Source organism: Dermacentor variabilis, chromosome 2, assembly GCF_050947875.1.
Source record: "Dermacentor variabilis isolate Ectoservices chromosome 2, ASM5094787v1, whole genome shotgun sequence".
In the NCBI taxonomy this organism is placed as follows: domain Eukaryota; kingdom Metazoa; phylum Arthropoda; class Arachnida; order Ixodida; family Ixodidae; genus Dermacentor; species Dermacentor variabilis.
Window position 1 is genome coordinate 30,703,277 of NC_134569.1, and position 23,384 is coordinate 30,726,660.

General features: G+C 44.3%; 2 protein-coding genes across 4 annotated transcripts in view; one reads left to right on the forward strand and one right to left on the reverse strand.

Annotated features, from left to right (window-relative positions):
* The window catches only part of LOC142571600 (lon protease homolog, mitochondrial-like), a 46,571-nt gene extending 43,516 nt beyond the window's left edge, over positions 1–3,055 (forward strand). For both annotated transcript variants that reach the window (XM_075680096.1, XM_075680098.1), the window contains exon 21: positions 2,747–3,055. In XM_075680096.1, coding sequence (XP_075536211.1) covers positions 2,747–2,893 — 147 coding nt within the window. In that variant the 3' untranslated portion in view covers positions 2,894–3,055. The remainder of the gene's footprint in view (positions 1–2,746) is intronic.
* Positions 3,056–6,529: 3,474 nt separating this feature from the next.
* Positions 6,530–23,384, reverse strand: part of LOC142571604 (arrestin domain-containing protein 3-like) — a 102,206-nt gene continuing 85,351 nt past the window's right edge. Inside the window, exons 2-8 of one of the 2 annotated variants that reach the window (XM_075680103.1) lie at positions 17,515–17,587; positions 16,803–16,950; positions 15,642–15,744; positions 14,018–14,274; positions 11,159–11,348; positions 10,422–10,567; positions 6,530–8,376 (exon numbers count right to left, since the gene is read on the reverse strand). In XM_075680103.1, the coding sequence (XP_075536218.1) occupies positions 8,323–8,376; positions 10,422–10,567; positions 11,159–11,348; positions 14,018–14,274; positions 15,642–15,744; positions 16,803–16,950; positions 17,515–17,587 (971 nt within the window). In that variant the 3' untranslated portion in view covers positions 6,530–8,322. Of the gene's footprint in view, positions 8,377–9,460; positions 9,557–10,421; positions 10,568–11,158; positions 11,349–14,017; positions 14,275–15,641; positions 15,745–16,802; positions 16,951–17,514; positions 17,588–23,384 lie in introns of those variants that run through there. The other variant, XM_075680104.1, reaches the window with a different exon arrangement.

Sequence of the window (23,384 nt, forward strand, 5' to 3'; positions counted from 1 at the left end):
CCAAGTCCCTACCCTCTCACCCGGCGCCATGCGCGCAACGGAAGACAGTGTGTTTACTTCCCGTTCTCCTCCCTCGTACGAGGGAGATTGAGCCACGATCGTCGGCACTCTTTGGGCGCAGTTGCTGCAGTTGCTGCCAGAGTACAACACCGCCGCTGCCCCTCCTTCCCTCCCTCTCCCCTGGTGCCTTTCGCACGACGAAAGACGGCACGGGAGATTGAGCTGCGATCAACGGCTTCCCTCGCGCATTTTCCCTCACACTTACAAAAAAACTCGCGGACAACTTTCTGTGGCAATGAAAGGAAAATTACGGGGGTGAAGCTTCTGCACATGTGTTACCGCGTCAAGTAGTTTGGCAGCATTTGACAGTGCTTTTGGTTGCTCGGAACAGACGCTGAATCGTCGCAGCTTCCACGTGTGACGGTTTCACGTTTGCCCAGATGCGAAAGGGAAAAGCCAGAAAATAAGTAAACATTTACATTCAATGGTGTATTTTGTCCTATTTAACTGCTGCTAATAAGGTGTTTATGTTTTCTCTTCCCGATACCTAAACTAACATGGATGAAAACACAGGACTCTTTTCAGAAGCACTCTCTCTTGTGCACGCTTTGCCTCCGTAGCTTTCCCTTCATTGCCACAGAAAGTTGTCTGCGAGTGTACACCATGCAGTGCGCGGCGGTGGCATCCACGACGATGGCAAAAATGCGCCTGGAGTGTTAATTTATTTGCTATCGCAATAAAAGTAGAAGACAGGGTACGATTCGGCATATGACACGGTGTAGGACACAACTGCACCCGCTGGACAGCATATCAGATGCCGAATTACACTGTGTGTCTCCTAGTTCATGGTAGCAAGTTCAGGGTGTGATCATTATGCAAGAAAAAATATATATACTTCTTGATTTGAAAAGTGGGGGCTGCATTCATTACGCGAGTGCATTCACTATGCAAGTAGATTAATACAGATTTTTATTGAGCAGAGATATCAGTGGGGGAGGCTGAAATGAAGGCTAAGTGAAACTTGCATAGATTAATATTTTGCTTTGCCTCTTGCATCTAGTTGTTTTTTATTCGTCTGCTCAACATGAAGCATGCGTGCAATTGCATTCATTGTTGGTCAGACAGATGCAAGAATCATGCAACTGAATCATGATATGAAAAAGCCATGGCATCAGCTGGAAACTTCTCAAAAATCTTCCAATATCTTTGTTTTTGCATGTTAGATTTTGCTAATAATTTTGCAAGTTCCTAAAATTCTTTTTACTTAGCTTTGTCAAGTGTAACAGCGCTAAATGTATAAGACAAGAAACATAAAGTACATTTGACGGGCACTTCTTTGTCAGGTCCTTTCAGCGCTGTTAATATGTTGCACTATTCCAACAGGCAGTAACTTAGCTGGCATCTTGAAATGTACATATGTAAAGGAAATTTCATTTGAATGTAATTGTAGAAACTGCACAACCAAAGCTGTGTGAATAATCCCAGTAAAATGTGTGCATGCAAGTCAAGCTAAGGAAGTGATAACACAGCACTGCCTTTGTGAAGTGTGTAGCTTCCTTTATTCATGGTGTGTTGCATGGTTCTTCCATTAGCTTTGCTTTCATTGGCACGCATGCCAGTCTTGTTTACTAAAGTATAGTTAGACTGCTATCAACGGCATGTCAGTCATGGTTGTCTATTACGCAAATGTAGCTGTTGTCTGCTGTCACTCTCAACTCACAGAAGTTTGTGCTTATTATCACTGACATACCCTAATAATATCTGTGGGCATTGGCAAGGGCAGCAGGGCTTCGGCAGATAGCGCTGCAGTTTTTTTTTTTTTTTTTTTTCTTGCTGCTTTTGTACAAACCTCACCTTTTATATATCAGCTGCTTTTTTCCCCCTTCCATTAATTTCACTTCTCATGTACATTTTTCGTGTCTACATGAAATTGAAGATTTGTTGGAATATTTTTCTGCTAACAGGAGAGGAATACACCCCCTCATTGAAAATGGGGTAGAGAGAAAAAAATTACACTGCATCATGATTTCCTGTAATGCCAAGAATTTATAGAAAAGTTTAATTGTATTTTCGCATTACCTGACTGCATGTCTTATCAGTGGGACTGTATGACTGAACATGTTAAATGTGGACTTGCACTAAAGTGACTTGTAAACACAGCACTTACCTCATCCTCCATTGTGTTTACCGCAAAGTTATGAATGAAATGTGTCCTTCACCTTGACTTAAAGGGAACTCAAGAGTAATATTACTTTAAGCTAGACATTACCATGAGCAGAACGTTGGTAAGCCAGAAGGGACACAAGAATGAAAGACAATGTTAACTGAAAACGCTCTGGCTCACTGTGATGTTACATATGGCGGCATCTACTCAGTTGCATTTAATTTCTTGTCCCTACAAAGGTTGTATTGCATTAAAAAGTAAAAAGGAAAAAAAGAAAGCCTGACAAATGTCAACTTCCATTGTGTAAATAAGGAAAAATATCCCAATATCCACAAAATTGCACCGACGTTATCAGCTTTGCAGTTTGGCCAGAACAGTCAAATGGAAAAGTTTGGACTTAATTTTCTCCACCAGTGATCAGCATATTTCCACAAATAATATGCAGATAGCACTTTCAAAGGCTACATGGCCAGCTTGACTGATTGACGATTCTCTTTATGTCCACTTGAAAAGTTTACATGACCAGGCGGAAAAAAGCCAGAACTGACGTTCATTTTTGTTTCCTTTTTGTTTCTTTGAAAGGCCAAAAGAGTCGGTGTGACGTGCCTCATCCTTCCCGAGGAGAACAAGAAAGATTACGCTGAGCTGCAGAGTTACATCACAGAAGGCCTGGAAGTCCACTTCGTTGACCACTACTCCAAAGTGTTTGATTTTGTATTGAAAGGCTAAGAAATTTATTAGATGTGTACATGGTAGTTTGTTAATATTATCACCTTTCCATAAGCATGGCATGAAAATAGCTCTTTACCCACAAGATTGTTTTACGTACATTTCGGTCGTAAATTGACTGGCTGCTCAGAGCCTGTTACCAAATAAATGGGCTTTACTTCATTTTAGGCTTCTCGCCATTTTCTTTTATGCTGGCCTACACATGCACACAGTCACACACCTTTTGAAAGTGACTTGATGTTTATTTATTAGCTGGCTCAGTTGGGACAATTTAGCTGAAAACCAACATGCATGCAGCTACGTCTACTTACACAGCTGTAGCATACTATGTTTCATTTCTGTTATAATGTCACCAGTTTTAGCAAGATGGTAAACCTGTGTGTAGCGTAGTTCACAGAATCTTGGGACTTGGCAAAAATGTGATCAAGCAGGCGGAAAACACTGGCACATTACAAGGGATGAGAACATGTTCAATGACAAAAAAGAATTATGGTGGATGAAGACACTGTACACTATTGCAATCACATATTGTGTGCAAAGCTTATGTACTGTTCATTTGGGTGCATCTATTACAGGGTGCGATTGCCACTGATACACCTTACCAGATGAGCATGTCGAATGAATGTTGACCATATATGTAAAGTACCAACCATGTTTCAAAGTGATGCCTTGCAATACAGCACTTATTTTTCAAACAGAGGTTGGTTTCAGTCTACTGTGTACAACGTGGTTGAAAAAAATTAAAGAAATATAAACATACATTCTTCCTAGTTGAAACCTCTTTCTTCGCTGATGCTGTATTTCCAAAATATTAATTTGATTGTGGTAAGTTAAAGGGCCCCTGAGGCGGTTCGAACAAATTTTGTAGACACGTAGGGTACAGCTAAAATTAATCATTCGCACCACAATTTGTGTGAAGCATCTCATATGAAGAGAGCTACGGATGATTACAAGTTACCTACCTTCCTCCATAATCATGCACTTTCTCCTCAACTCATACGCCAAGTGATCGAGGCTAAGCTCTGCCTTCACTGGCTATGTTTCATGATGACATGTGTTGTCTACTTCCGGTTATCTAGGAGCGAGCACGCGAAGCCTCTTCAACCTCTCCGCCAGATTCTTGGCAGTCGACCCCAAGCGAGAGCTATCGAAGCAGTGTGCATTGCGAGCATTCTGCCGCAGTGCCGAACGTGTCTGATATTCCGGTACCCACAGGCGAGCTGGGCGATTTGACGGATGGGTAGAGACATAAACTCAAGCTGATGAAGGAACTTTAGCCTAGACGTACGTTAGCAGCCTGATCGGTCTGCATGGTCCAGCCAACTGTTGGTACGAAGCTTAACCAGCCGAACAAAGAGTTAATATTGCTCTAACCAAGTCTGAAACATTTTAAACATTTACAAAAACAATGTGTTAACGATTACACTCCTGCGAAACATTTACACCAGCAGCAAAGAAGAATACACTTTGTCACTGCTACTGTGTTTAGTTGAGTTCTGTGCCACCAGGTGGCTGCACCGTGCAGACCATTCACGTTTGCACTTCTGCTCAACCAGTGAAACAGCACAGTCAAACGGCCAGGCCCTGTACCCTTGCGCTTGCGTTTACCCGAATTCCTTTACGCTAAATTCATTTTGTGCATTGTTGTATTTTTATGCCACTCCTGCGAGGGTCTGCTGCGAGGGCCTGCAGTAGTTGATAAATAATACAGGACTCGCGAAATGCTATTGTGGTATTAATCCTCTGGTGTAAAGTGGCGGCCGTAAGCGCACAAATCCTGGCGCCAAGTGGATAGCGACAGTCCGATGTGCTGTAGCCACTCCACTTGTCTGCTGCCTTGCAGAGGGGCGTGATGTCGCAGCTTGACATATTGCCAGTCGCTATGTTTGCAGCCCATAATGCAACAAAGGCGAATCATGGTGCTCGCGGAAAGACAGACCGACACTGACCACCGCAGCTCTCGTCAAAGCAGAGCACGTTGTGACACAAGCAAATGACGCTTGCTGTGTTCCGGAATTTCTCGAGTGTTGTGAGAAATTGTTCTTGCGCATTCTCTTTCCGTTACTTTCTTTCTATAGAAACAAATTAACTAACATTCCGACTGTTACAAACAACATTTGTTTACCATAAAGTTGGAAAAATTATCGTTGACACACCCCGGGCAGCCAATCGGATAGCTCACCCTACTAGCATCATTAGGGCAATTTACGTCAAATGGTTAGGGGCGGCTTAAAATTCAACCAAGCGATCGGCAGTAATGTGCATATTTAAAACCTTACAATAAATTACATGCTTTATGCGGAGCACTTAGATGCGTCAATTAATGATCAGAAGGACCTACTCTAATGACTCAGTACGTTTGTACAAAATCGTCAAAATCGTTTCAGGGTCCCTTTAATGTCACTTGAGATGTTTTAATAAGTTGTGTTAATTGTTATTTTTGACACTTCACAAGTTATGTAGATTTTCATTGACATAAAAAAGCAGAAGTTTTGAAAGTGGAAAGATTTTGACATATATTTCTTTGTAAACCTCTGTGTGTTTTGGGAACAGTAAACACATTCACACCGAGGCATGTGAAATTGAAGTGTAGCATTTTGCTAAACAGTGCGAGTGCTACATTTCTGTCTCATGAAAAGCTTTTACAGTGGAACCAATATATTTACTGTACACGAATTAAGGTGCTCTGCAGCTTTGTTTAATTAAGATTGCACAGTTAAACCTCAATATAATGAAATTCTCTACAATACAAAGTATGTAACTTTTCATGACCTCTTGTCCATAGAATACCATGTATTTAGAACCTCACTATAACAAATTTGTTTGTATGCGATTTCAATGTAACAAAATTTCACTGCCGCTGCAAAGGAATGCAGAGAAAATAAATGGAAACTTGCACGGACGCAGATGGTGAAAGGATTGAATTACAAGCAGCTGCTTGCAAACCCACCTCTCAAATCGCACATGCACCGCAGGACAAGACCAACTGCCTAAGTGAAGCCGCATCAGCATCATGTTCCGTGTAAAGAAAGTCCAAATGGGATACGTGCCTGTCCTGCCATGCGCACTGTGTGCTTTAGGTGTGAGTGAAAGTGTGCGAGGGTGAGACAAGAAAGATGGTGGCTTCACGAGTGCCCCCTTCCCGCACAAGCAAATGGAAAGACGGGGAAGGGAGGGAGCTCGCAGTAATGCGATCAAGCACGTGTGAGGGGGAGGGGGGCAAGTTGGCTCGCGTTTCGGCTGTGGCTGCATGTGCAAAGAGTGGGCGTGCTTAGCCGGTGTGGCACATTGGAGGTTGCATAACCTGGAGTTTCAGTGACCCATTGGAGCAAGAGGAAGACGAAGCATTCCCTCCATACTTCCAGTGCTTTTCATGATAGCGATGTCCCAGTGCAGGCAACGCTATCAGCAGCGGGGGCAGAGTGCACACAAAAGGGTGGCTAGCTTCGCTTAATTGGTACCGCGATGTCGTCAACCTACACCTGTGACGTACGTACCAGGGATTGCACTGTAAAACTCATTTTCTTCTCTGTCTCTGAATGCAACTGGAAAGTAAACACTGCAGTCCAAACTTGGCATTATGAATTTTCTAGTGCGCTTGTTAGTTTCCGTTTAATGTGTGTTAATTACTAAGGAATTGTTTTTTTTTTTTTTTTTGCGACCCTGTGGTCCATGTACTTTTGCTCATGGGTGTGCATGGCATGAAACTGTACCATTCGTCACCGACTCCCAAGTTTATCAAAATGAATCGTTTTCTCATTCAAATTTGCTTTTTTTTCTATTGCCCGGTTATTCGGAAAATTCTGCGGCCCCTTTCCATGTAAAAAAAAAAGTCCATCTGCGACTGTACTTATTTGGAGAAAAGGGAGAATTTCAATTCAACTGAATTTCGATATAACGAAGCAAACTGCCGATTTCACAGACTTCATTATATTGAGGTTTAAATGTGTACCTTTTTTGAACATCGTAAACATTGAAAATAAAATGTATTTTTGGTTTACGTGCCAAGGCATCATTGATAAGAGTTGTGAGTTTATCTAATATTGCCCATTTTGTCTGTGCAACACGTGGCACACCATTCTAAAGATGGATTAGTGCCATCTTGTAGTGGCTTATGGCATTTACCCGGCAAGTGAATATGTGGATGAGACGCTTAATGAAAATTGGATTCCATATTTTTGCATTCCAAAATTGTTGTGCAAATCTTACACAAGGGCAGGAGTTGCAAGAGTAAATACGCTAATCCATGACATGAAAGACGCCACAACGCATAATTGTCTTTAAGTCTTGCAGATAAAGTTGTGGTCAGTGGTCACTATTTTAAAGAAAGCATTACCAGCACCACTGCAGGGGCTACATTCTGTAACAGTTCTTTTCCTGATCCATTCTCTTGCCTCTCAGCTTGCATTGTGCACAGTTTTTGCCAGCAATTGCAACTCGGTACAACAGAAAAAAAAATTACGAATGTGGTACCAGGACCACATTTCGCAATTTCCAGAAAGGTACATTTGCTGAAACTATTGTTTAAAATCAAAGTCAAACCACTCATTGTCAATGCAGTTATTGATCACGTACAATGAAAACAATGGCGGAAAGAAAAAAACATCTGGTCCACTATACCACATACAAGCATGCTTCATAAGGTGAAGTTTACGCTGTACCAAAGCATTTTTGCTGAAGTTCTTTTTTTTTACAACTATACACAAGCCAACAGGCTTTGGCAACAAGAGCAATATAGATAATCCATGCCAGGGGAACAGAAAAAGTCATGCACCTCTTGTTTATTGGAAAAGGTGCAAGCTACATAGCACAACACTTGTAGCATTTCTGTCTCATGAGCAGCAGCCTTGCCCTGTGAAAGCATGCTCAGTGTTTGGCACACTGTGCAGTAACCCTGGTCGTCAAGAGACTTTGGCATCTATTGTCTTCATAAGCTGCTCTACTTTTGTTGCAAGCACCCTGTTGGCACAGTCAAAGCACAGCAAACTGTCTACAAAGTTTTAGACATCATGCTATAAGTGACAGGCCCCGAACTAGAAACAGTTGTCATCCTGTGGGTCCATGCCTGAGGATCTGCTGTTGCAATTCAGGTCCAACTTGACACGTTGGTGCTTGGCAACACTGGCAGCGCCGCAGAAGTGCGACACCTTGCTGGAGGCTGAGCACATTTTTGGCAATGTCCATGAGCTCCATGGACACCCATGAGCCATGAGCCAGACCCATGAGCTCACAGAGAAGTGGCAAAACGAGACGATGATGATCAGTGTAGACGTGAAACAAGAACACATAGCTGTAACACAGATGATTTGAGGCACTATGCTCTCCACTGCTTTGTCCCTCGTTGCTGCACCTTGGTCATTATAGCACGGCACTTCATTAAAGTGTCCTGCACAGTCCACACTGGAAGCATATTTGCACTGGATAAATTTTCAATGGGAAGCACAGGCTGCTGCCCCTGTTTGAGGGGTTGGGTGGGGGTCAACCTGCAAATGTGCCAAAGGAAGATAGCATCAGATTGACAACCTTGCAGTACACTTCGTAGCCTAAGAGTCTACTACAATTAAAACACATAAGGGAGGGCAAAGAGGAAGGCTGGGAAGCACTTGATAACAAAGCATGCTGCAAATGCTTGTCAAGGTTTCCACTAAATGTTCCTGTAGGTTTTACATATTTATGTTATCAGCAAGGCAGAAAGAAGTTCTCCTGTTGTAATGAGAAGTGGGCCCGAGTGATGCTGATGCTACTTGGCTCTTGAAATGAAGATGACTCAAGCATGCAAACTGTTTCTTAACATGAGACACATATACTGTGTCTCTTGTTGGAAATGTGCAAATGAAGCTTTCCATGGTGTGTTGAAACTTATGCCCCCTGTTGCAAGAAACGCAGTTGCTCCTGCAAAATCTGAGTTGCACTTTCATTCTTTCAAGTGTTTGCACTTGAAGTATGGCTAGTGGAATGCATGGATGCTGCTTTTAGATTGTTTGCTGTGGTAATAATGAAATGGTATACAAGAAATTGGAAATGACATCATAGAAAATGCATGTCCTGTGCAATGCCTGGAACATTAATGCGCCAGCTATTTCATGTTGTAGTGTGTAGGTAGACGCATGTTAGTTGTTAGTATAGATTTAATCTCACACCTACAGCACTCAAGATTCAGTTGCTTATATTCTGCTATAGGAAACATCACAGATCCAAAAAACTGTTTCAGGTGAATTTTGTTTTTCTGTATACAAAACGTGATCCCAAGTGAAAAGCTGCTGCCTTACTACGAGAAATATTTTACTGTCATATTCCTGGCAATATTTTCAAATCAGATTTGCAATACTCTGGATACAAATGAAATGAAATAGACTGTGTTCTCATAGCCATCTCCAAAAGTAGTTTTTCTTGGAGATAAACATCTTTGTAGTCACATTTAGGAATCAAGTGGCACAAGAAAGGCATGCACCTGTCCATGCACATGGAACTGACATTTTTTAGCATGTGCATGCAAGAAAGGCTCTGCGAGGTGCCTTACTGAAAAGAGCTGTAAGAAGCAAGCAACAAAAACAAGAAGCATGGTGTAGTACCTTTCCTTTTTTTTTTTCAAGTAGTGTACTGTCGTGCACGAAGTGGACACACAATACGCAACACAGTGGATAACTAGTTTCCTTGCCTCACCTACATGGTATGGGGTATAGGGTCACAGAGTGAGGTAATAGCAATATTAAGAGCAAGCACCACAACCCCAAACTCTTAAAGAAAGAAAAGCATGCATGAAATGCCTTCTGTGAGACATTGGCAGTGCGCTTTTTACTAACACCACACAAAGCTCATATGTAACTGTCATGTCCTGGGTTCAAAGCAGTTAAAGCAAAAAATGACAGCTGAAAGTTCAGCCATATTAATAAACATCATCAGCTGGAAGCACAATGAAAGAAGGAGGTTGTAAATTACAATTGTTACCTGTAAGCAAAGTTTGCATTTCACTAGAAAGGTATGAAAGGTGCCCAGAGAGGCTTCTGAGCAGGCTGGTTGGCATGCCATAAGATAATTATGATGAAGCACAAAGCAAGATAGGTTAGGGAATGTGCAGAAGGCACTAAAGATAATCTGTGTCTGTCCTGGTCACCCTTGTTTTGCTTTTGCACTTAACCTCTGCTCAATGCATCAAAAATTTGTTGTCAATCTTTGCCTTTTTCAACCCTGGTTTCCATGAAGACTTCCTATCATGTTTTTCAATTCAGCAGTTCATGCTAAATCTGAGGTGTATATCATGAAAGAGAAATGTTACCAGTGGTACCTCACTATATAGTTTGTTTGGCTGTATGGTAAAGGTTTTGGAAACAAGCGAGTATTAGATGCAGAAGCCATTACTTAATTGTAAACACTATAAATGCCATTACTGTGGAGCCACCTGCTCGCTGTAGTAACAGGTATGCAGCATTATAAAATACATGAGGCAACAGTAACATTTCAATCAAAGGAGACTAGTCATCATCGTTTCACAGGATGGCATGTTGTATTCTTTCAAATATAGTCATACCTCAGAATATGCTGGAGGTGGGTGGTACAGGTAGTCATGTACATAAGCATACATTGGCGTAAACCGTGTGTCTCCAAGTATCTCTCCATCTTCATCGTCACCAATGTCCACTGAGCCTTCTATGCACTCAGCATAGGTAGGCGGAGCTGCAACAAACGGAAAGAGCTTGTTGTTCATAATGCCCATTCTTGTTTGATGGACAGAAAGTGCTCAAGCACTGACAGATGTAAAAAAAGAAATGCCTTGCACGGTGCTTCAGCAAAGAGCAACACGTTAAATAAGAACAACGATATAAGCACTTCCTCTGTAAAAGAATAAAGAAGGAAAGGGAAAAAGCTTTGTAAACAAGAACATAGTGACTTTGGACAGATAATTTGCATGTAGCTCTTTTGATAGCCACAGCAGAATTATTTAGATACACAGCAATGAGGCCAAGGAACATCTTAATATTACACAAGCTGTCTAATTACTGAAGTGCTTTAATTGACTTGGATATATCTCGTTAAGCATGATGCTTGTCGAAGTTGCTAAATGGCTTCGTGTCATGCTATTGGAGAAAGGTAAAAGTGCACCCCCTACATGTCCAGAAATGAATAAATGCTTCGCTGTTTCTGTTCTCAGCTGTGTGCCGTAGCACATTGTAGTGACAGGAAGTTGTAATAACAAAAATGTGAGCACTCTCTGCAGCAATATGGCCACATTCATGGCGCTTTCTGGAGGCAGCACATATTTCTCACGTTCAACAGGCAGTGCGTCATCCGTGTCTGCTTCTGAGTATGGAGGAGCAGCTGGATAGAAATGGATCTGTGGCTGGCTGGGCAGCCCCAGTGCACGATAGTGTGGAGGTCGGGACCTAAGGGGCACCGTTCCAATGACAATGGGAAGGTCCACAAACAAATTGTATGCTCCTGGAATCTGTAAGGTGATCTGGAAAACAAAAGCACTTTGCCGTTATGAGTGTGCACGTGTCTTGCATTTGTTTGTGGAGAACACATATGACAATTTGTGGCAGCCAATATTTACGTTAAGTGTACATGAACAACAGTCTTTCATGCAACCTAAGAGAGAGAGAGAGTATACTTTATGGAAAAGAGCACATGAGCATAGGTAGCTCTGCAGTGGGTGATCCCCTCAGTCCTGGAGTCTAGCGGCCTTGGCTGCCCTTCTCACTGGGTTGACCAGGTTGAGCTGGTCCATTTAGTCTGAGCTGGACAGCGCTGCCTCCCATTGCTGTGTGGTGAGGTATGTTATGAATGTGAGTTGTGGTGTGCTTGCGCAAGCCCATACCATGTGGTAAAGCACTGCGCATTGAACGCAGTGTGGGCATTTATAGGAATACAGAGCAGGGTGCATGGCGTGATAGAGACCCAAGTGAGGATATGTGTTTGTTTGGAGTTTTTGCCATATTACAATCAGAGCATTATGAGGTGGTGGTAGTGTTGTAGGATGTGCGTGTAGGTTAATAGTATGGGCTCGGAGTGGAACTGCTCGGCGTGACCCTCTCGTGGCTCCCGGTGTGCATGCACGCGGGCGTAGGCATGTGCCTGCTGATTGCCGCGTAAGGACTCATGCCCGGGAGTCCACACGACTTGTATGTATGGCAGGAGCTGGTGCACCCCAATAAGAATGCAATGTGCGGCCCTGGAAATCTTTGCCCTGGAAAAATTTCTGCATGCCGTCTGAGAGTCTGTCAGAACTATGAGACACTCCCAGTGTGGCCTCGCCATGATGGCTAATGCTATAGCTAGTTCCTCTGCCTCCGCAGCACTCGCTCTGGAAACCGACGACGCATTTATTTTGGTCCCATGACTGTCGACTACGCTGGTGACAAATGCAGTGCTTCTTGATGTGCTAGCCGCATCTACACATAGGACATTGGGATGGTTCTCATACTTCCTCGCTAGCGCCTGTGCTCAGACATGACGCCGTCCTATGTGGAAGGTCGGGTGCATGTTTCTAGGAATTGGTGAGACGTGCATAGTGCTATACCTTGAAAAGATGTGGGCAAAAGGATTGACCATAGCAACCTGCATGCTGCTGTAAGTTCTATGTTATCACTATTTCTGTGATTCTAGAACAATAATGACACAGTACACTGAGACCTAGTAAGTCTAGAAACCTGATAAATATGTCACTTGTGAAATATAGTAAATGAAGTAAAGGTTGCATCATAGCAGACATAAAACTCAAGATGCATGACACTAACATAAAAAAACTAACTAGGGATTTCTGCAATTATTATACTGCACATCTTGCACTGAAAGAAGACACAAAGGAATGAGTACATTTGTGAACAGAATTGTGCTTTAAAGGTACTCTAGGGAAATAAATGTTTGAAACCATTAGAGACATCTGTAAGTGAAGGCCTGTCTTATGCTGCTCAATACACTTAAGTATACCCTGCACGTGCACTGACTAAGCCATTCAGTTTGCCTTTCTTCCAATTGTTACCCTTCCTCATAGTTGTACTCTTTTTCTTCTATCGAAGAAAAGTGAAAACATGAACTGCTCTGCAAAAAGTAGCCTAGCACATATCAGCTTCTCTCATGGCATGTTGGTGTGCGAGTCATTACTTTAGTTTGAGCATGTCTTCCTGGGGACCTGTGTCTGTAGCAAAGAAATCACAGATGTGTTCTTTTGAATAATGTTCAAGGCATGAGAAACTCTGAACAAATCTCGGAAAGAAAAATATTGGCAATATCATTCATTATTTGGATAATGTGCAAGGTTACAAGGCACCCCTTGTTCCACACACACACACACACACACACACACACACACACACACACACACACACACACACACACACACACACACACACACACACACACACACACACACACACACACACACACAAAATGAAAAAAACAGAACCGAGATGTAAGACGGCTGCCCCAGCGTCTGAAATACCAGGATTCTTTAGGGCTTTTTTTTTCTGCACCACATTTTTTAAATTTTTTAAAAGCACAATTCCAACCCTTGAGCTACATTACACGATAAGGTAGCCATTACTTCTATGAGAAATCAAAATGCTTTATTGAATTATTAACACAAGAACACTAACTTGTTAATGATTTACTTTATGGCACATATGTCAATCTACAAATTATAGCTGGCGAGTTCGCAATGTGTATCTACTTGGAATGAATTCTCAGGACTACACCAGTTTCAAGATATTAATTTTCTATGTGTCCGGCGAAATGCACTGGCGTTCCGGCAACTTTTGTGCTTTAGTGCATAAAACAACATTTTTATTTAAAAAGTAGGTGGCAAGTTTGACGTAATCACAAGTTTGACGGCGCATATCTTGGAACCGGTGCCATCCTTAGAATAAGTAAGTCTATATGCCTAGCTCGCTGGCTACGATTAGTAGATTGAAATATGCAACCAAAAGAAATCAATCAAAAAGTTAAGTAGCGTAATTATGTTCATCATTCAATCAATAATTTTAATTTCTCATAGAAGTAATGGTCACCTCATCGAGCAATTTAGCTCAAGGGTTAGAATTGTACCATAGGCCACAGGCAAATCTTGATAATTTGGCGCAACTAAGACATTCTTTGATGAGAGGACAAAAGTGGGCTCTGTCTGCTTACCCGTACAGTGTACTCCACGTGAATCAGGCAGCAGTTGGTGATGGAGGGCGACACTGCAGGAATCTTGAGCAGCTGGGCGTCCCAGTTGGCCGAGCGACCAGGTTGCAGGGCCACGCCAGTGACTGTGGTGAACTTACAGTGTCGTGAGCGTGACTTTCCGCCAGCCAGGAAAGTCTGTGTCTGATGCAGCGTTGCATGTGGAACCACCGTGCGCCCAGACAGGTTCTCAAAGTCAGCCGTGATGGCGATGGACTCACCTGCACGTTATGCGTCGAGTGAGTGCACGTGCTTTTCTAAAATAAAATACAGTAAACCTCCGCTAACGCGAACCTGTAAAAACCGGGAGAAAAAACTAACTTTTGAGATAAGTGGAGTTCCTAGACAAGCGAAATCACGAAAACAGAAGCCCTCTGCCTACGCTTATACCACACGGAGCATTTCCAAAATACCGCTAGTTAAATTTTCGGCCACTTTCGCGTGCATCGGCGACGTCGACCTCTACGTGTAACGGCGCTACTGGCGCTGTGCCAGGGCAGCGCGTTTCGCACAGAGTCGATTAGACGATTGATGCTAATGCAATTGAAGCCGGTCACCCGACCACGACGATCTTCACATGTCCAAAAGGCTGACGCTGCTACTTTCTGCATCGTAATGGATTCCTGACTTCGAAAACCGAAACTGTACGGAATAGCGCAATTGCCACGCCTTTGAGCGGGCGCCCGCGAGTGACGTGGTTATTACGCCTCGCCGTCGCGCGACCACGAAGCGAGCATCCTTATCAAGGCGCCATCTTTCTGGAACACTGTGGGCTCGCACACTGGCTTCTTTTGGGCGCAGCGCATGGGCTGATTGCGCCTGCTCAAAAGTGCCATTAATCTTGCCAAAGTCGCGAGTAATGCACGGTGATTGCATTGATGCATTACGAATAGCGTCCTAAATGAGACAGGGAAAATCGGTGGCGATTTAGCGGCAAATACGACGGAAATGCGTTAGCATTACATCGCACTACTTTGAGGTCCTGGATTCATGACTTAAACTGCGGCCAGTTGTTTTTTCATACATGTCCATTTTCATTAATTTATCGTTTCTTTAATATAATTAGTAAGTACGAGTAATTTCCCTTATGTTAATTGTCCTTGGTGGCTTTGTTGACTTCTTACATATATATATATATATATATATATATATATATATATATATATATATATATATATATATATATATATATCTGGAGTCCGGCACGAGAACGTCTTGAGATAACAGGTGAAAAACAGATGGGTTGAAACCACGGCCGGGAAAAAAATCGGTTTAACCGATATTTCGAGATATCAGAGTTCGAGTTAACGAAGGTTTACTGCATTGAGTTGCCCTTTAACTGAACAAATTACGGTGAACCATCACTGAATAATATGAGAAGAAATTCAGTGTAATCATGTTATGACTTGCATTAGAAAGATGCGTTATGAGACTCTTTGCTTCGCTTAGCTGCAACGCCCATGCAAGGCATTACAAATGCCCATCAAAACGCTCATACAAGCGTGTCCACTGCGCGTGTGTGTGTGTGCGTGTGCGTGTATATATATATATATATAGCTCATAGGGTGAGCGTTCCCCCACTACTCACCAGGGCAGTACCCCTTGCGGTCTGTCCTAGCATACAGTGAGATGGGGCCTGAAGTGCAGCACCAGCAGCACAACGTCTTCTCCACACTGCTCTCCACTGCCGTCTAAAAAAACATAATTATAACATGAGACACAGAGCGCATATCAGGTTTTGAAGCCAGGCCAGTCTAGAATCATTCCGAGAGGAAAGTTCGGTAAAAGAGGGACAACTCATAACATTTATCAGCCAACAGTTGCATCCATGTATTTGTAAGCACAGACAACTGTGTCTATAGGTGTACTTGGAGGTCGCTGGGAGAGGCTATAAAAGTAGGCTCATAATGATGCCTTTCTTCATTGCCTTCCTTCATTGCCTTTCTTCATTGCCTTTCTTCATTTTTTTTTTCACGGTCACATGCACTAATATATTTATGAACAATGCCAGAGAAGTAGTATTTTCTGGCCACATTGTTCTGACGGTGTCCATGCTTGTTTTGGATCCACCATGAAATAAATTCAGATATTTGTCAAGACGCTCACTCCATGAAAAGTTATAGCCTGCAAAAGTTTTATTTTCAGCTCATAAATAGCTCACAATGAAACCACATTGTGCAGATAATGCATGAACCGATGGTTCTTACTTTGGAATTAGACACCCTCCAGGTAAAAACGTTCCGTTTTACATATTCCATGATCACAGAAAAAAAAAGTGACAACAGTTTAGTCTATTCTAAGCGATTAAATTGTTATTAGTACAGCAAGTACATTTCAATCGATTCTTCTAATTATATTACTCGACGACCGTGCAGCAACTTCGTTCTGTAGATGTCATCTTGGTATGGACTGCCTGTCTACAAGCGATGGCACTTGCAGGCATCATATATCACTTGCTCCTACTCTGGGCTACACAAATGGCGCGCTTTCCTTTCTTTAATGATATAAATAGGCGTGGTGCTCGCCCAATGTCGATATTAATATTAACACGTCACATATATTGACATATTAATGTATTCATGCACAAACGTTAAGACTACTTCAAGGTCCCTTGATGCGAACGAAATGATGCAGCACGGCCGACAGAAGGTTAAGCTGCAATGTATACAACCAAGAACAGCTTCCCTCAATAGGTCTATCATAACAGCCTGGAGGAAAGAAAATGGTCTGTCATGTAGTTCCGGCGTACCAGGTATTCGTTGCGATTGATGTCGATGGGACTGATGACTGTGAAGGCTTTCTTGGTCTTGTGGTTGAAGGACCACGGCTTCTCCACCTCGGCCTTGAGCCAGTAGCGCACGCTGCCGTACTTGCCTTCGAACGAGGTGGTCACGCCGCTGCGCAAATGGAAGAAACATGCTTGGCGTTGGAGTCAGCCGAAGATCGATCACATTTTCTTCCACCGCGTTTAGAAGAGGGCGCTCATCGTATCTTAAAAGATGTTTCACTTAACACTTAATTATCATCGATGCATTCGCACACAGCGCTAACTGGAGCTAAATTAATTTCGCTACGAAACTCGTGGACGTGTTTCTCAAAACTAGGTACTAAGCGCGGGATTTCTGCCTAATGAATGTGACTTTATGGCTCCTGGGCTTCGATTTCGAAGTTGTGACATGCGCCCTAAAGTAAACAAGACTAATTCGCGAAAATTTATTAATTAGCTACCATCGCACTGCGATTTGCCGTGCAGTAATGTCCACATCTTCAAGCGATTCGGCTGATGCAGGAAAACTGTACTTTCACAGACGATTTTTAATGCCTTTTCCCATTTATGTCTTTTCCCACTGGTATATTATAATGTCTAAATGGTCTCGTGCTCGAATTATGTGCTCCAGTTTGTGTTCACTTAGTGCTGGTGGAGCTGTTCATCGCACTGAGAATCCCTTGGTGCTACTCACGTTGACGGCAGGAGGAAAGTGAAGTTGAATTCGTGGTGGCCCTCGGTAAGTACGTCCCTGCCGTCTCCCGACTCTGCCAGAGAATAAAAACACACATATTCCATTACCACACTCAACAACACTGAAAGAAAATAATAATTAAAAAAGCAGGCTGTTTAAAAAAAAAAAGAACAGACAAAGTCTGCGCCGTTCTCTGTCCCTTCCCTACGTCCTGTTCTTTTGCGCTGTTCCTGCTTGACACAAAATCAAACCACAGCAAAAATACGAAAGGAACAAGTCTGCACCTATAGAACCAGCTTATGAGTAACTGTGCGCACATTTATAGCCTCGATAAAATTCACTCGCGCAATACCAATAAATGCGACAAGCATGCACAACAAGCTGTTAGGTCATTGAAGTCTGTTGCTGACTGATTACAACTGCAATATATTATTTTGCATTGCGCCTAGTGATAACGCGGAGCAAATGGTTTCTTCCTGGGCAAGCTCTTGCTCTTGAAAGCTGTCTTCTCCTGTCAACAGAGTTGTAGTGCGGCAAAGGCAAGAAAAAAACAGCAGGTAAGTTTTGAAAAGAAAATAGTGGCGTACCAGAAATTTTTTTTCGAGAAGACGGGGAGGGGCAACACCGGGGAGACGTCGCTCAAAATCGTCGCTAGCATGTGGTACGACTTGTAGGCGACGAGCGAACGCGACAGCCATCTCCGTCGCATCGCTTATCGCTGTCGCGCGCAAGATCGCTTGCATGGGGTTTATACTTAATACGTACACTTTCAAGTTCTAGCAATGGACTCCGTAATTTTCGTTTGTATAGTTTGAAAGTGCGGTCTACGCTTTGCGGTAAAGCCGTAAATTACGAAGTGCGAGAAGTAAGAATAAACGTTCGCTCCTGGCAAAGAGTGATGACTAAATGGCTGCCGTGGAAAAAGACGGATCTGTGGGTAAAACGCTGGCGTCTTTCCTTACAGCGCCGTGCCAGCGCGCCGCTCAAAAATGCCGGGAAGAAACTGCAGTACATCACCCGCGAGTCTGGTTTCTAATCGGCGGCTAGGACCGCGAAACCTCGGTTAAGTAGAGCTTCCGGAAAGTTGTGGGCTCGACTTCGTTTTGTGAACAGCGCAGCGTGACAGTAAGGCACAGCGCCATATCGGTAATCTGTGCCCACAGATATTTTGCCGATATATTTCGATCTTCACACTCACTTCGTATGATTATCAACCTGGTGGCGGCTGCTGAATTCCAATAAGCATCGGAATGAGAAGAGAGGAAACTCCGGCATAGTAAGCTTTCGTGGCGCGCTAAAGATCCCCGAGGAGTCGATATATTATGATTCAGCAACCCTCATCATATGTCGCTCTTCATATGGCAAACGCACACACTAATTAATTAATTAATTAATTTAACCTACACCTTCCAGTACCATAATCGCCCGCATTTCATCGTAAACAAGCATTACCTTGTTCTATGTCGACTTTAGCCGTGGCATTCATGCGATAACGGTTCCATAAGCACTGCAATATCTACACACGTTCTGCATATACTTCCTTATTAATTATTCATTTCTGAAAGAAGAATGCGAAAAACGTGGAATTATTGGAACACTTACGTGCATTTTTTTTTATCTATATAGGGACGACGCCTTTCCTTGTGTTTCGTCACTATATTAATAAACAAGGGTACGAAATTATATTGAACTACAGTCCTCCTCGGTGTGAACTGCGGTCGGCCTTTCAAGTTGGCAGCGTCAGTTCGTTTGATCATCCAACGCCTCTCGAACGTTCCAGCTGCAGCGCATCTCTGCGCGAGTCAACGCTCTATAGCTAATCGCTGGGCGAGTGGTTTACGGTCATCGGGAACACCCACAACAACAGACTTCCGCTTGAACTCAAGAGAGGAGAAAGCCCGATCGAGAATGCGGGTGAGGGCGGCGTCGAGTCCAGAGAACACGCTTCCAATTGACCGTGCCAGTGTGATTACGCGGGCTCGAAAGTTAGCGCTGGGAAGCTAACCAAACAAAAAGAAGCTGAGCAACGCCCGCGGAGAGCGAGTAACAGATACGGGATGAGGGCGCGTTGCGGCTCGGGGAGATAATGGGAGGCCGAAGTGCATGCACGCAGGAGCTCGCCGGGTCTTCCAAACTAATCGAGGGGACCGCGGCACCTGGGTCCCGCTCATTAACGAACGCCCCCGAACGAAAAATCTCGGAGGCCCAGCCGGCTCGAAGTTTGCGTGCCCGGCGATCGAAAGACACCGACCGCGCGGACGCTCTCGATTGCCTCGGCTCGATCGAAAATCGGCCGCGCGCGGCAGCGGCTTGAATGCGATTGCTCCTCACTGCGAGGGAGCTTGCAGCGTTTTCTTCTCGCTTGTGTATGTACTTCCGCCCTTTCTTTTACTTGAAGTTCGCGGATAGCGGAATAGTACAGTATTCGCCCAGATGGGTCGATCGATCTCGTTCGTTCGGGGCCTGCGCTCTCTCGTCATTACAGCGCGCGCGGTGGGCGCGCCCAACTTCCTCGTGCCTATACTTTCTAGCGTGCTTGCCCACTCCTCGCCTCCCCTCCGCCCACCAGCTCCCGCCTCCTTTTTTTTTCTCTTCCCTCGCCAACACAATGCCGTTGTTCCCCCACCCGACCTTTATGCGAGCAGCTTTCGCCTTGCACGTTCTTATACACGGGCGCCCACCTTTCCACTCGAGCGGCCGCTTATCGTCGTTGCTGCAGGTTTCTTTTCCTTTTGTCGCAGTCCTTCCGGTCATGTATCCGATCGAACGATCGCTCGAGTCCGCGCGCACGAACGTGCTCTTCTTCCGAGTCTCGAGCATCCCTTAAAAAGACCCGCGCTTCGTCGCAAAGCGCGTCCCTTTCGCCCAGCTCTTTCATCTTCTTCTTCTTTCTTTCTTTATTTCCTTCCGAAAGAAAAGAAATGCGTAAACGCAGTCCCTCCTTAAATGGAACCGAGACCAAAAGAAGAGAGCTTTGGCAGAGAAAGCGAGAAGCTGCAATGAGGGGAAAAGAAAATATGGCTCCGCTGCGACGAGGGTAGGGCATGCGACTGCTCTGCGTTCGTTCTTTTTTTCTTTATTGCGAGGTTAAACGTTGAGTGCTTCAGGCCAGTGTAAGAACGCATATATATATATATATCGCGTCGGGAAACAGAGCGCTGCAAAGCGCGCGAGCCGAGTGTTCGTCCGCCCGCTCGGCAAGACGTCTGGATCTTTCTTTGGGAAGGCCACGACGAAACGACAAAAGCGATGCGAAGGAGGGAGAAACAAATGAAAAAGGAAAAATAATTAAAAGCCTGGCGTCTGCGGTAAACAGCACTTCCTTCCGTCATGTTGTGTGCTGAGATTTTTCTTTGTCTTTCGGTGTATGTGCATATATAGTCTGGTTACGGCAATTTCCTCGTTTCCGGGTTCGGCTGTCAGTCTCATTTCTCCATCATCTCGTACACATGCCCCTTGCCGCCCTTTTTCGCGAGAGTTGTATTAAATTTCTCGAGAAATGAAAGTGTAGGGGTGTTGTGGCCCGTGGGTTGCTCGAAGGCGTTTCATGTTTGACGGAATTGTTCGCGATACATCACTGACGCAAACGTCAACCGAATGAAATATGAATTGATTTCTTCAGCAGAATCCGTTTAAACCGCGTGTGTTTTCTCCGAAGTGTATATACTAAATGTCTAAGGTGGCTGGTATGATGTACGCATCGATGTGCTTTTCGCAAATAACAAGTTGTAAGTGAGCACCAGCTCGTCACGGTCTGCTTCTTTGTCGTTTATTGCGATAGCAATTATATGGACACTCCAGGCGCATTTCTGTTGTCGGCGTCGGCGTCGCCGTGAGGTTCCGTATGAGTGAAAGCGTGTGACGGTGAGCAGGCGAACGCGGTTCAATCTCGCGTGCGCGAGCGAGGAACGCGGCCCGGATGCGTGCCCTCCCTTGCGGCGCGCGAGGGTGGGAGTGAGGCGAGGAAGGAGGGGCGTTTTCCTCCGGCAGCTGCTACGGTGCCTCGATGTTAAAGCTTTACTCGATGTCCTCCTCGCCTGCCCCTCCGTGTAGCGTGGAGGTAACTGCGGCGTCTACAAGGGTGTGGCCACGCGAATCACGGACGCCGTAGTATAGATGCCTCTGGCGGACGCTGCAGGGACGCGTTGCCAACGCTCGCGTGTCTTGAAAGCGATCTGCGACGTGGCAAAAGCGCGCGCCTGCACGGGCCTCATCTTCAAAGCGATCTGCGATGTTTGCAGAGTGCGCGTAGTGCCGGTAGCTTTGTATGCGCTGTGATTTCGACGTTTCGTTCGCGCTGAAGCGAGACATGCATGAAGGTCAATTCGCTTGCTGCTGCCACGATTCCTCACTCCATAATTTTCACAGCGAGTTTTCGCGCTCATCGAGCGAGATGTGTTCATGTTTACCTGTGCGTGCATGACACCGTGCTGGTTAATTTAGTTAAAACACATTGGCAGGCTAGTTGGTTTGAATCTATGATAGAATGTGTAAGCGCGACTGAACAAGGATGTAGAAAGAAGCAGACACACAAGGACAGCGCTGTCTCCGTGTGTATGTTTCTTTCTACGTCCTCGTTGAGTCAGGCTTACACATTCTACCACAGTGAATTTAGTTAGTAAGCGAATGTTTACAAGTTTATACGGCCGATAAATCTACTATCCTTACTTCGTAAAGCTATCTACTAATTTGTTATCGCAATCGGTGCTTCGCCTTTCGGGACGAACTGCGAATTTTTTGTCTAACATCTCGCTCCTTACTTCTTCTCGTTACGTTCCCGTTGGAAATTGACATCAATATCTGCTGCGGCAGCTTATCATGGATCATATTTCCGACATACTTCTTTATCATGGCGTCGTCTCGTCTGTTGTACAGCCGCGCTGCATTCACGGTGTGTATACAGAAAATCGTGGCCAGAGATACGTAGCGGTATACGCGTTTCATGCGTTAACGCGGGCTCTGGCTTTGGATATACCATTCAGTGTCGCGCTGGGTCCCGCAGGCACGAAACCTGAGGCCCGTCACGCTGGTTTGTTAATACAGGAGTAGCGTGACCGTCAGATCGATATACGTTATTTAAGTCCGCACAACAGTCCGCACAAATAACCGAGTTTAGCCGCACGTATACGTGCTTGTTGCATCGTATGCAGACGAGCTACAGAGGGCAACCTCAGCTTCTGGCTCTGAAATTAAGCCAACAATTAACACCCCAGCTGCAGTACTTTAATATCTCATTGGCTATATGGAAGCTGAAGATGATGACCACGAACACCCACTGGCTCCGAGACGCCTTGCTTCGTTTTGACTCAACGTGCAAATCCTACGTGGCGCGCGGACGCGGTTGCAGTTAGGCGTTTCTCAGCACTCCACATGACTACCCATAGTTCACAGCCTATAGTCATTAGGCCACTATATTAAAGGGATTGCATAATATGTCATTTCCTAATCAGTCATGCGTAATAACCTGTATTGTTGTTGTTGTTACGTACCGTCGAATCACTGTCACCTCCTGGTGACACCATGAATATATTAACGCCGATGATATATGTTTATTATAAGTTTTTTGAGCTCACTGAGACCCTTGCCTATAGCCTGAAGGATCCCATCTAACGATCTTGCGCATTGGCGACTTTACGCTTCATTGAACTGGAAGCCCTCATGTCATCACCAAAATAAGAAAATTCTAGTTTTAGGACATTTGCTTATCCGCTAATAAATTAAAGACGGTTAATTCAGTTCGTGAACTAAACCTTCCGTTCATTTAGTTAGTGTAAAGTCATCCGCTGTACATAAAATTGTGTGGCGCTTCATTCGGGGCGACCTGCATGGTCACAAGTAGGCCCGTCATTTCGACGCGCGGCATATTCACA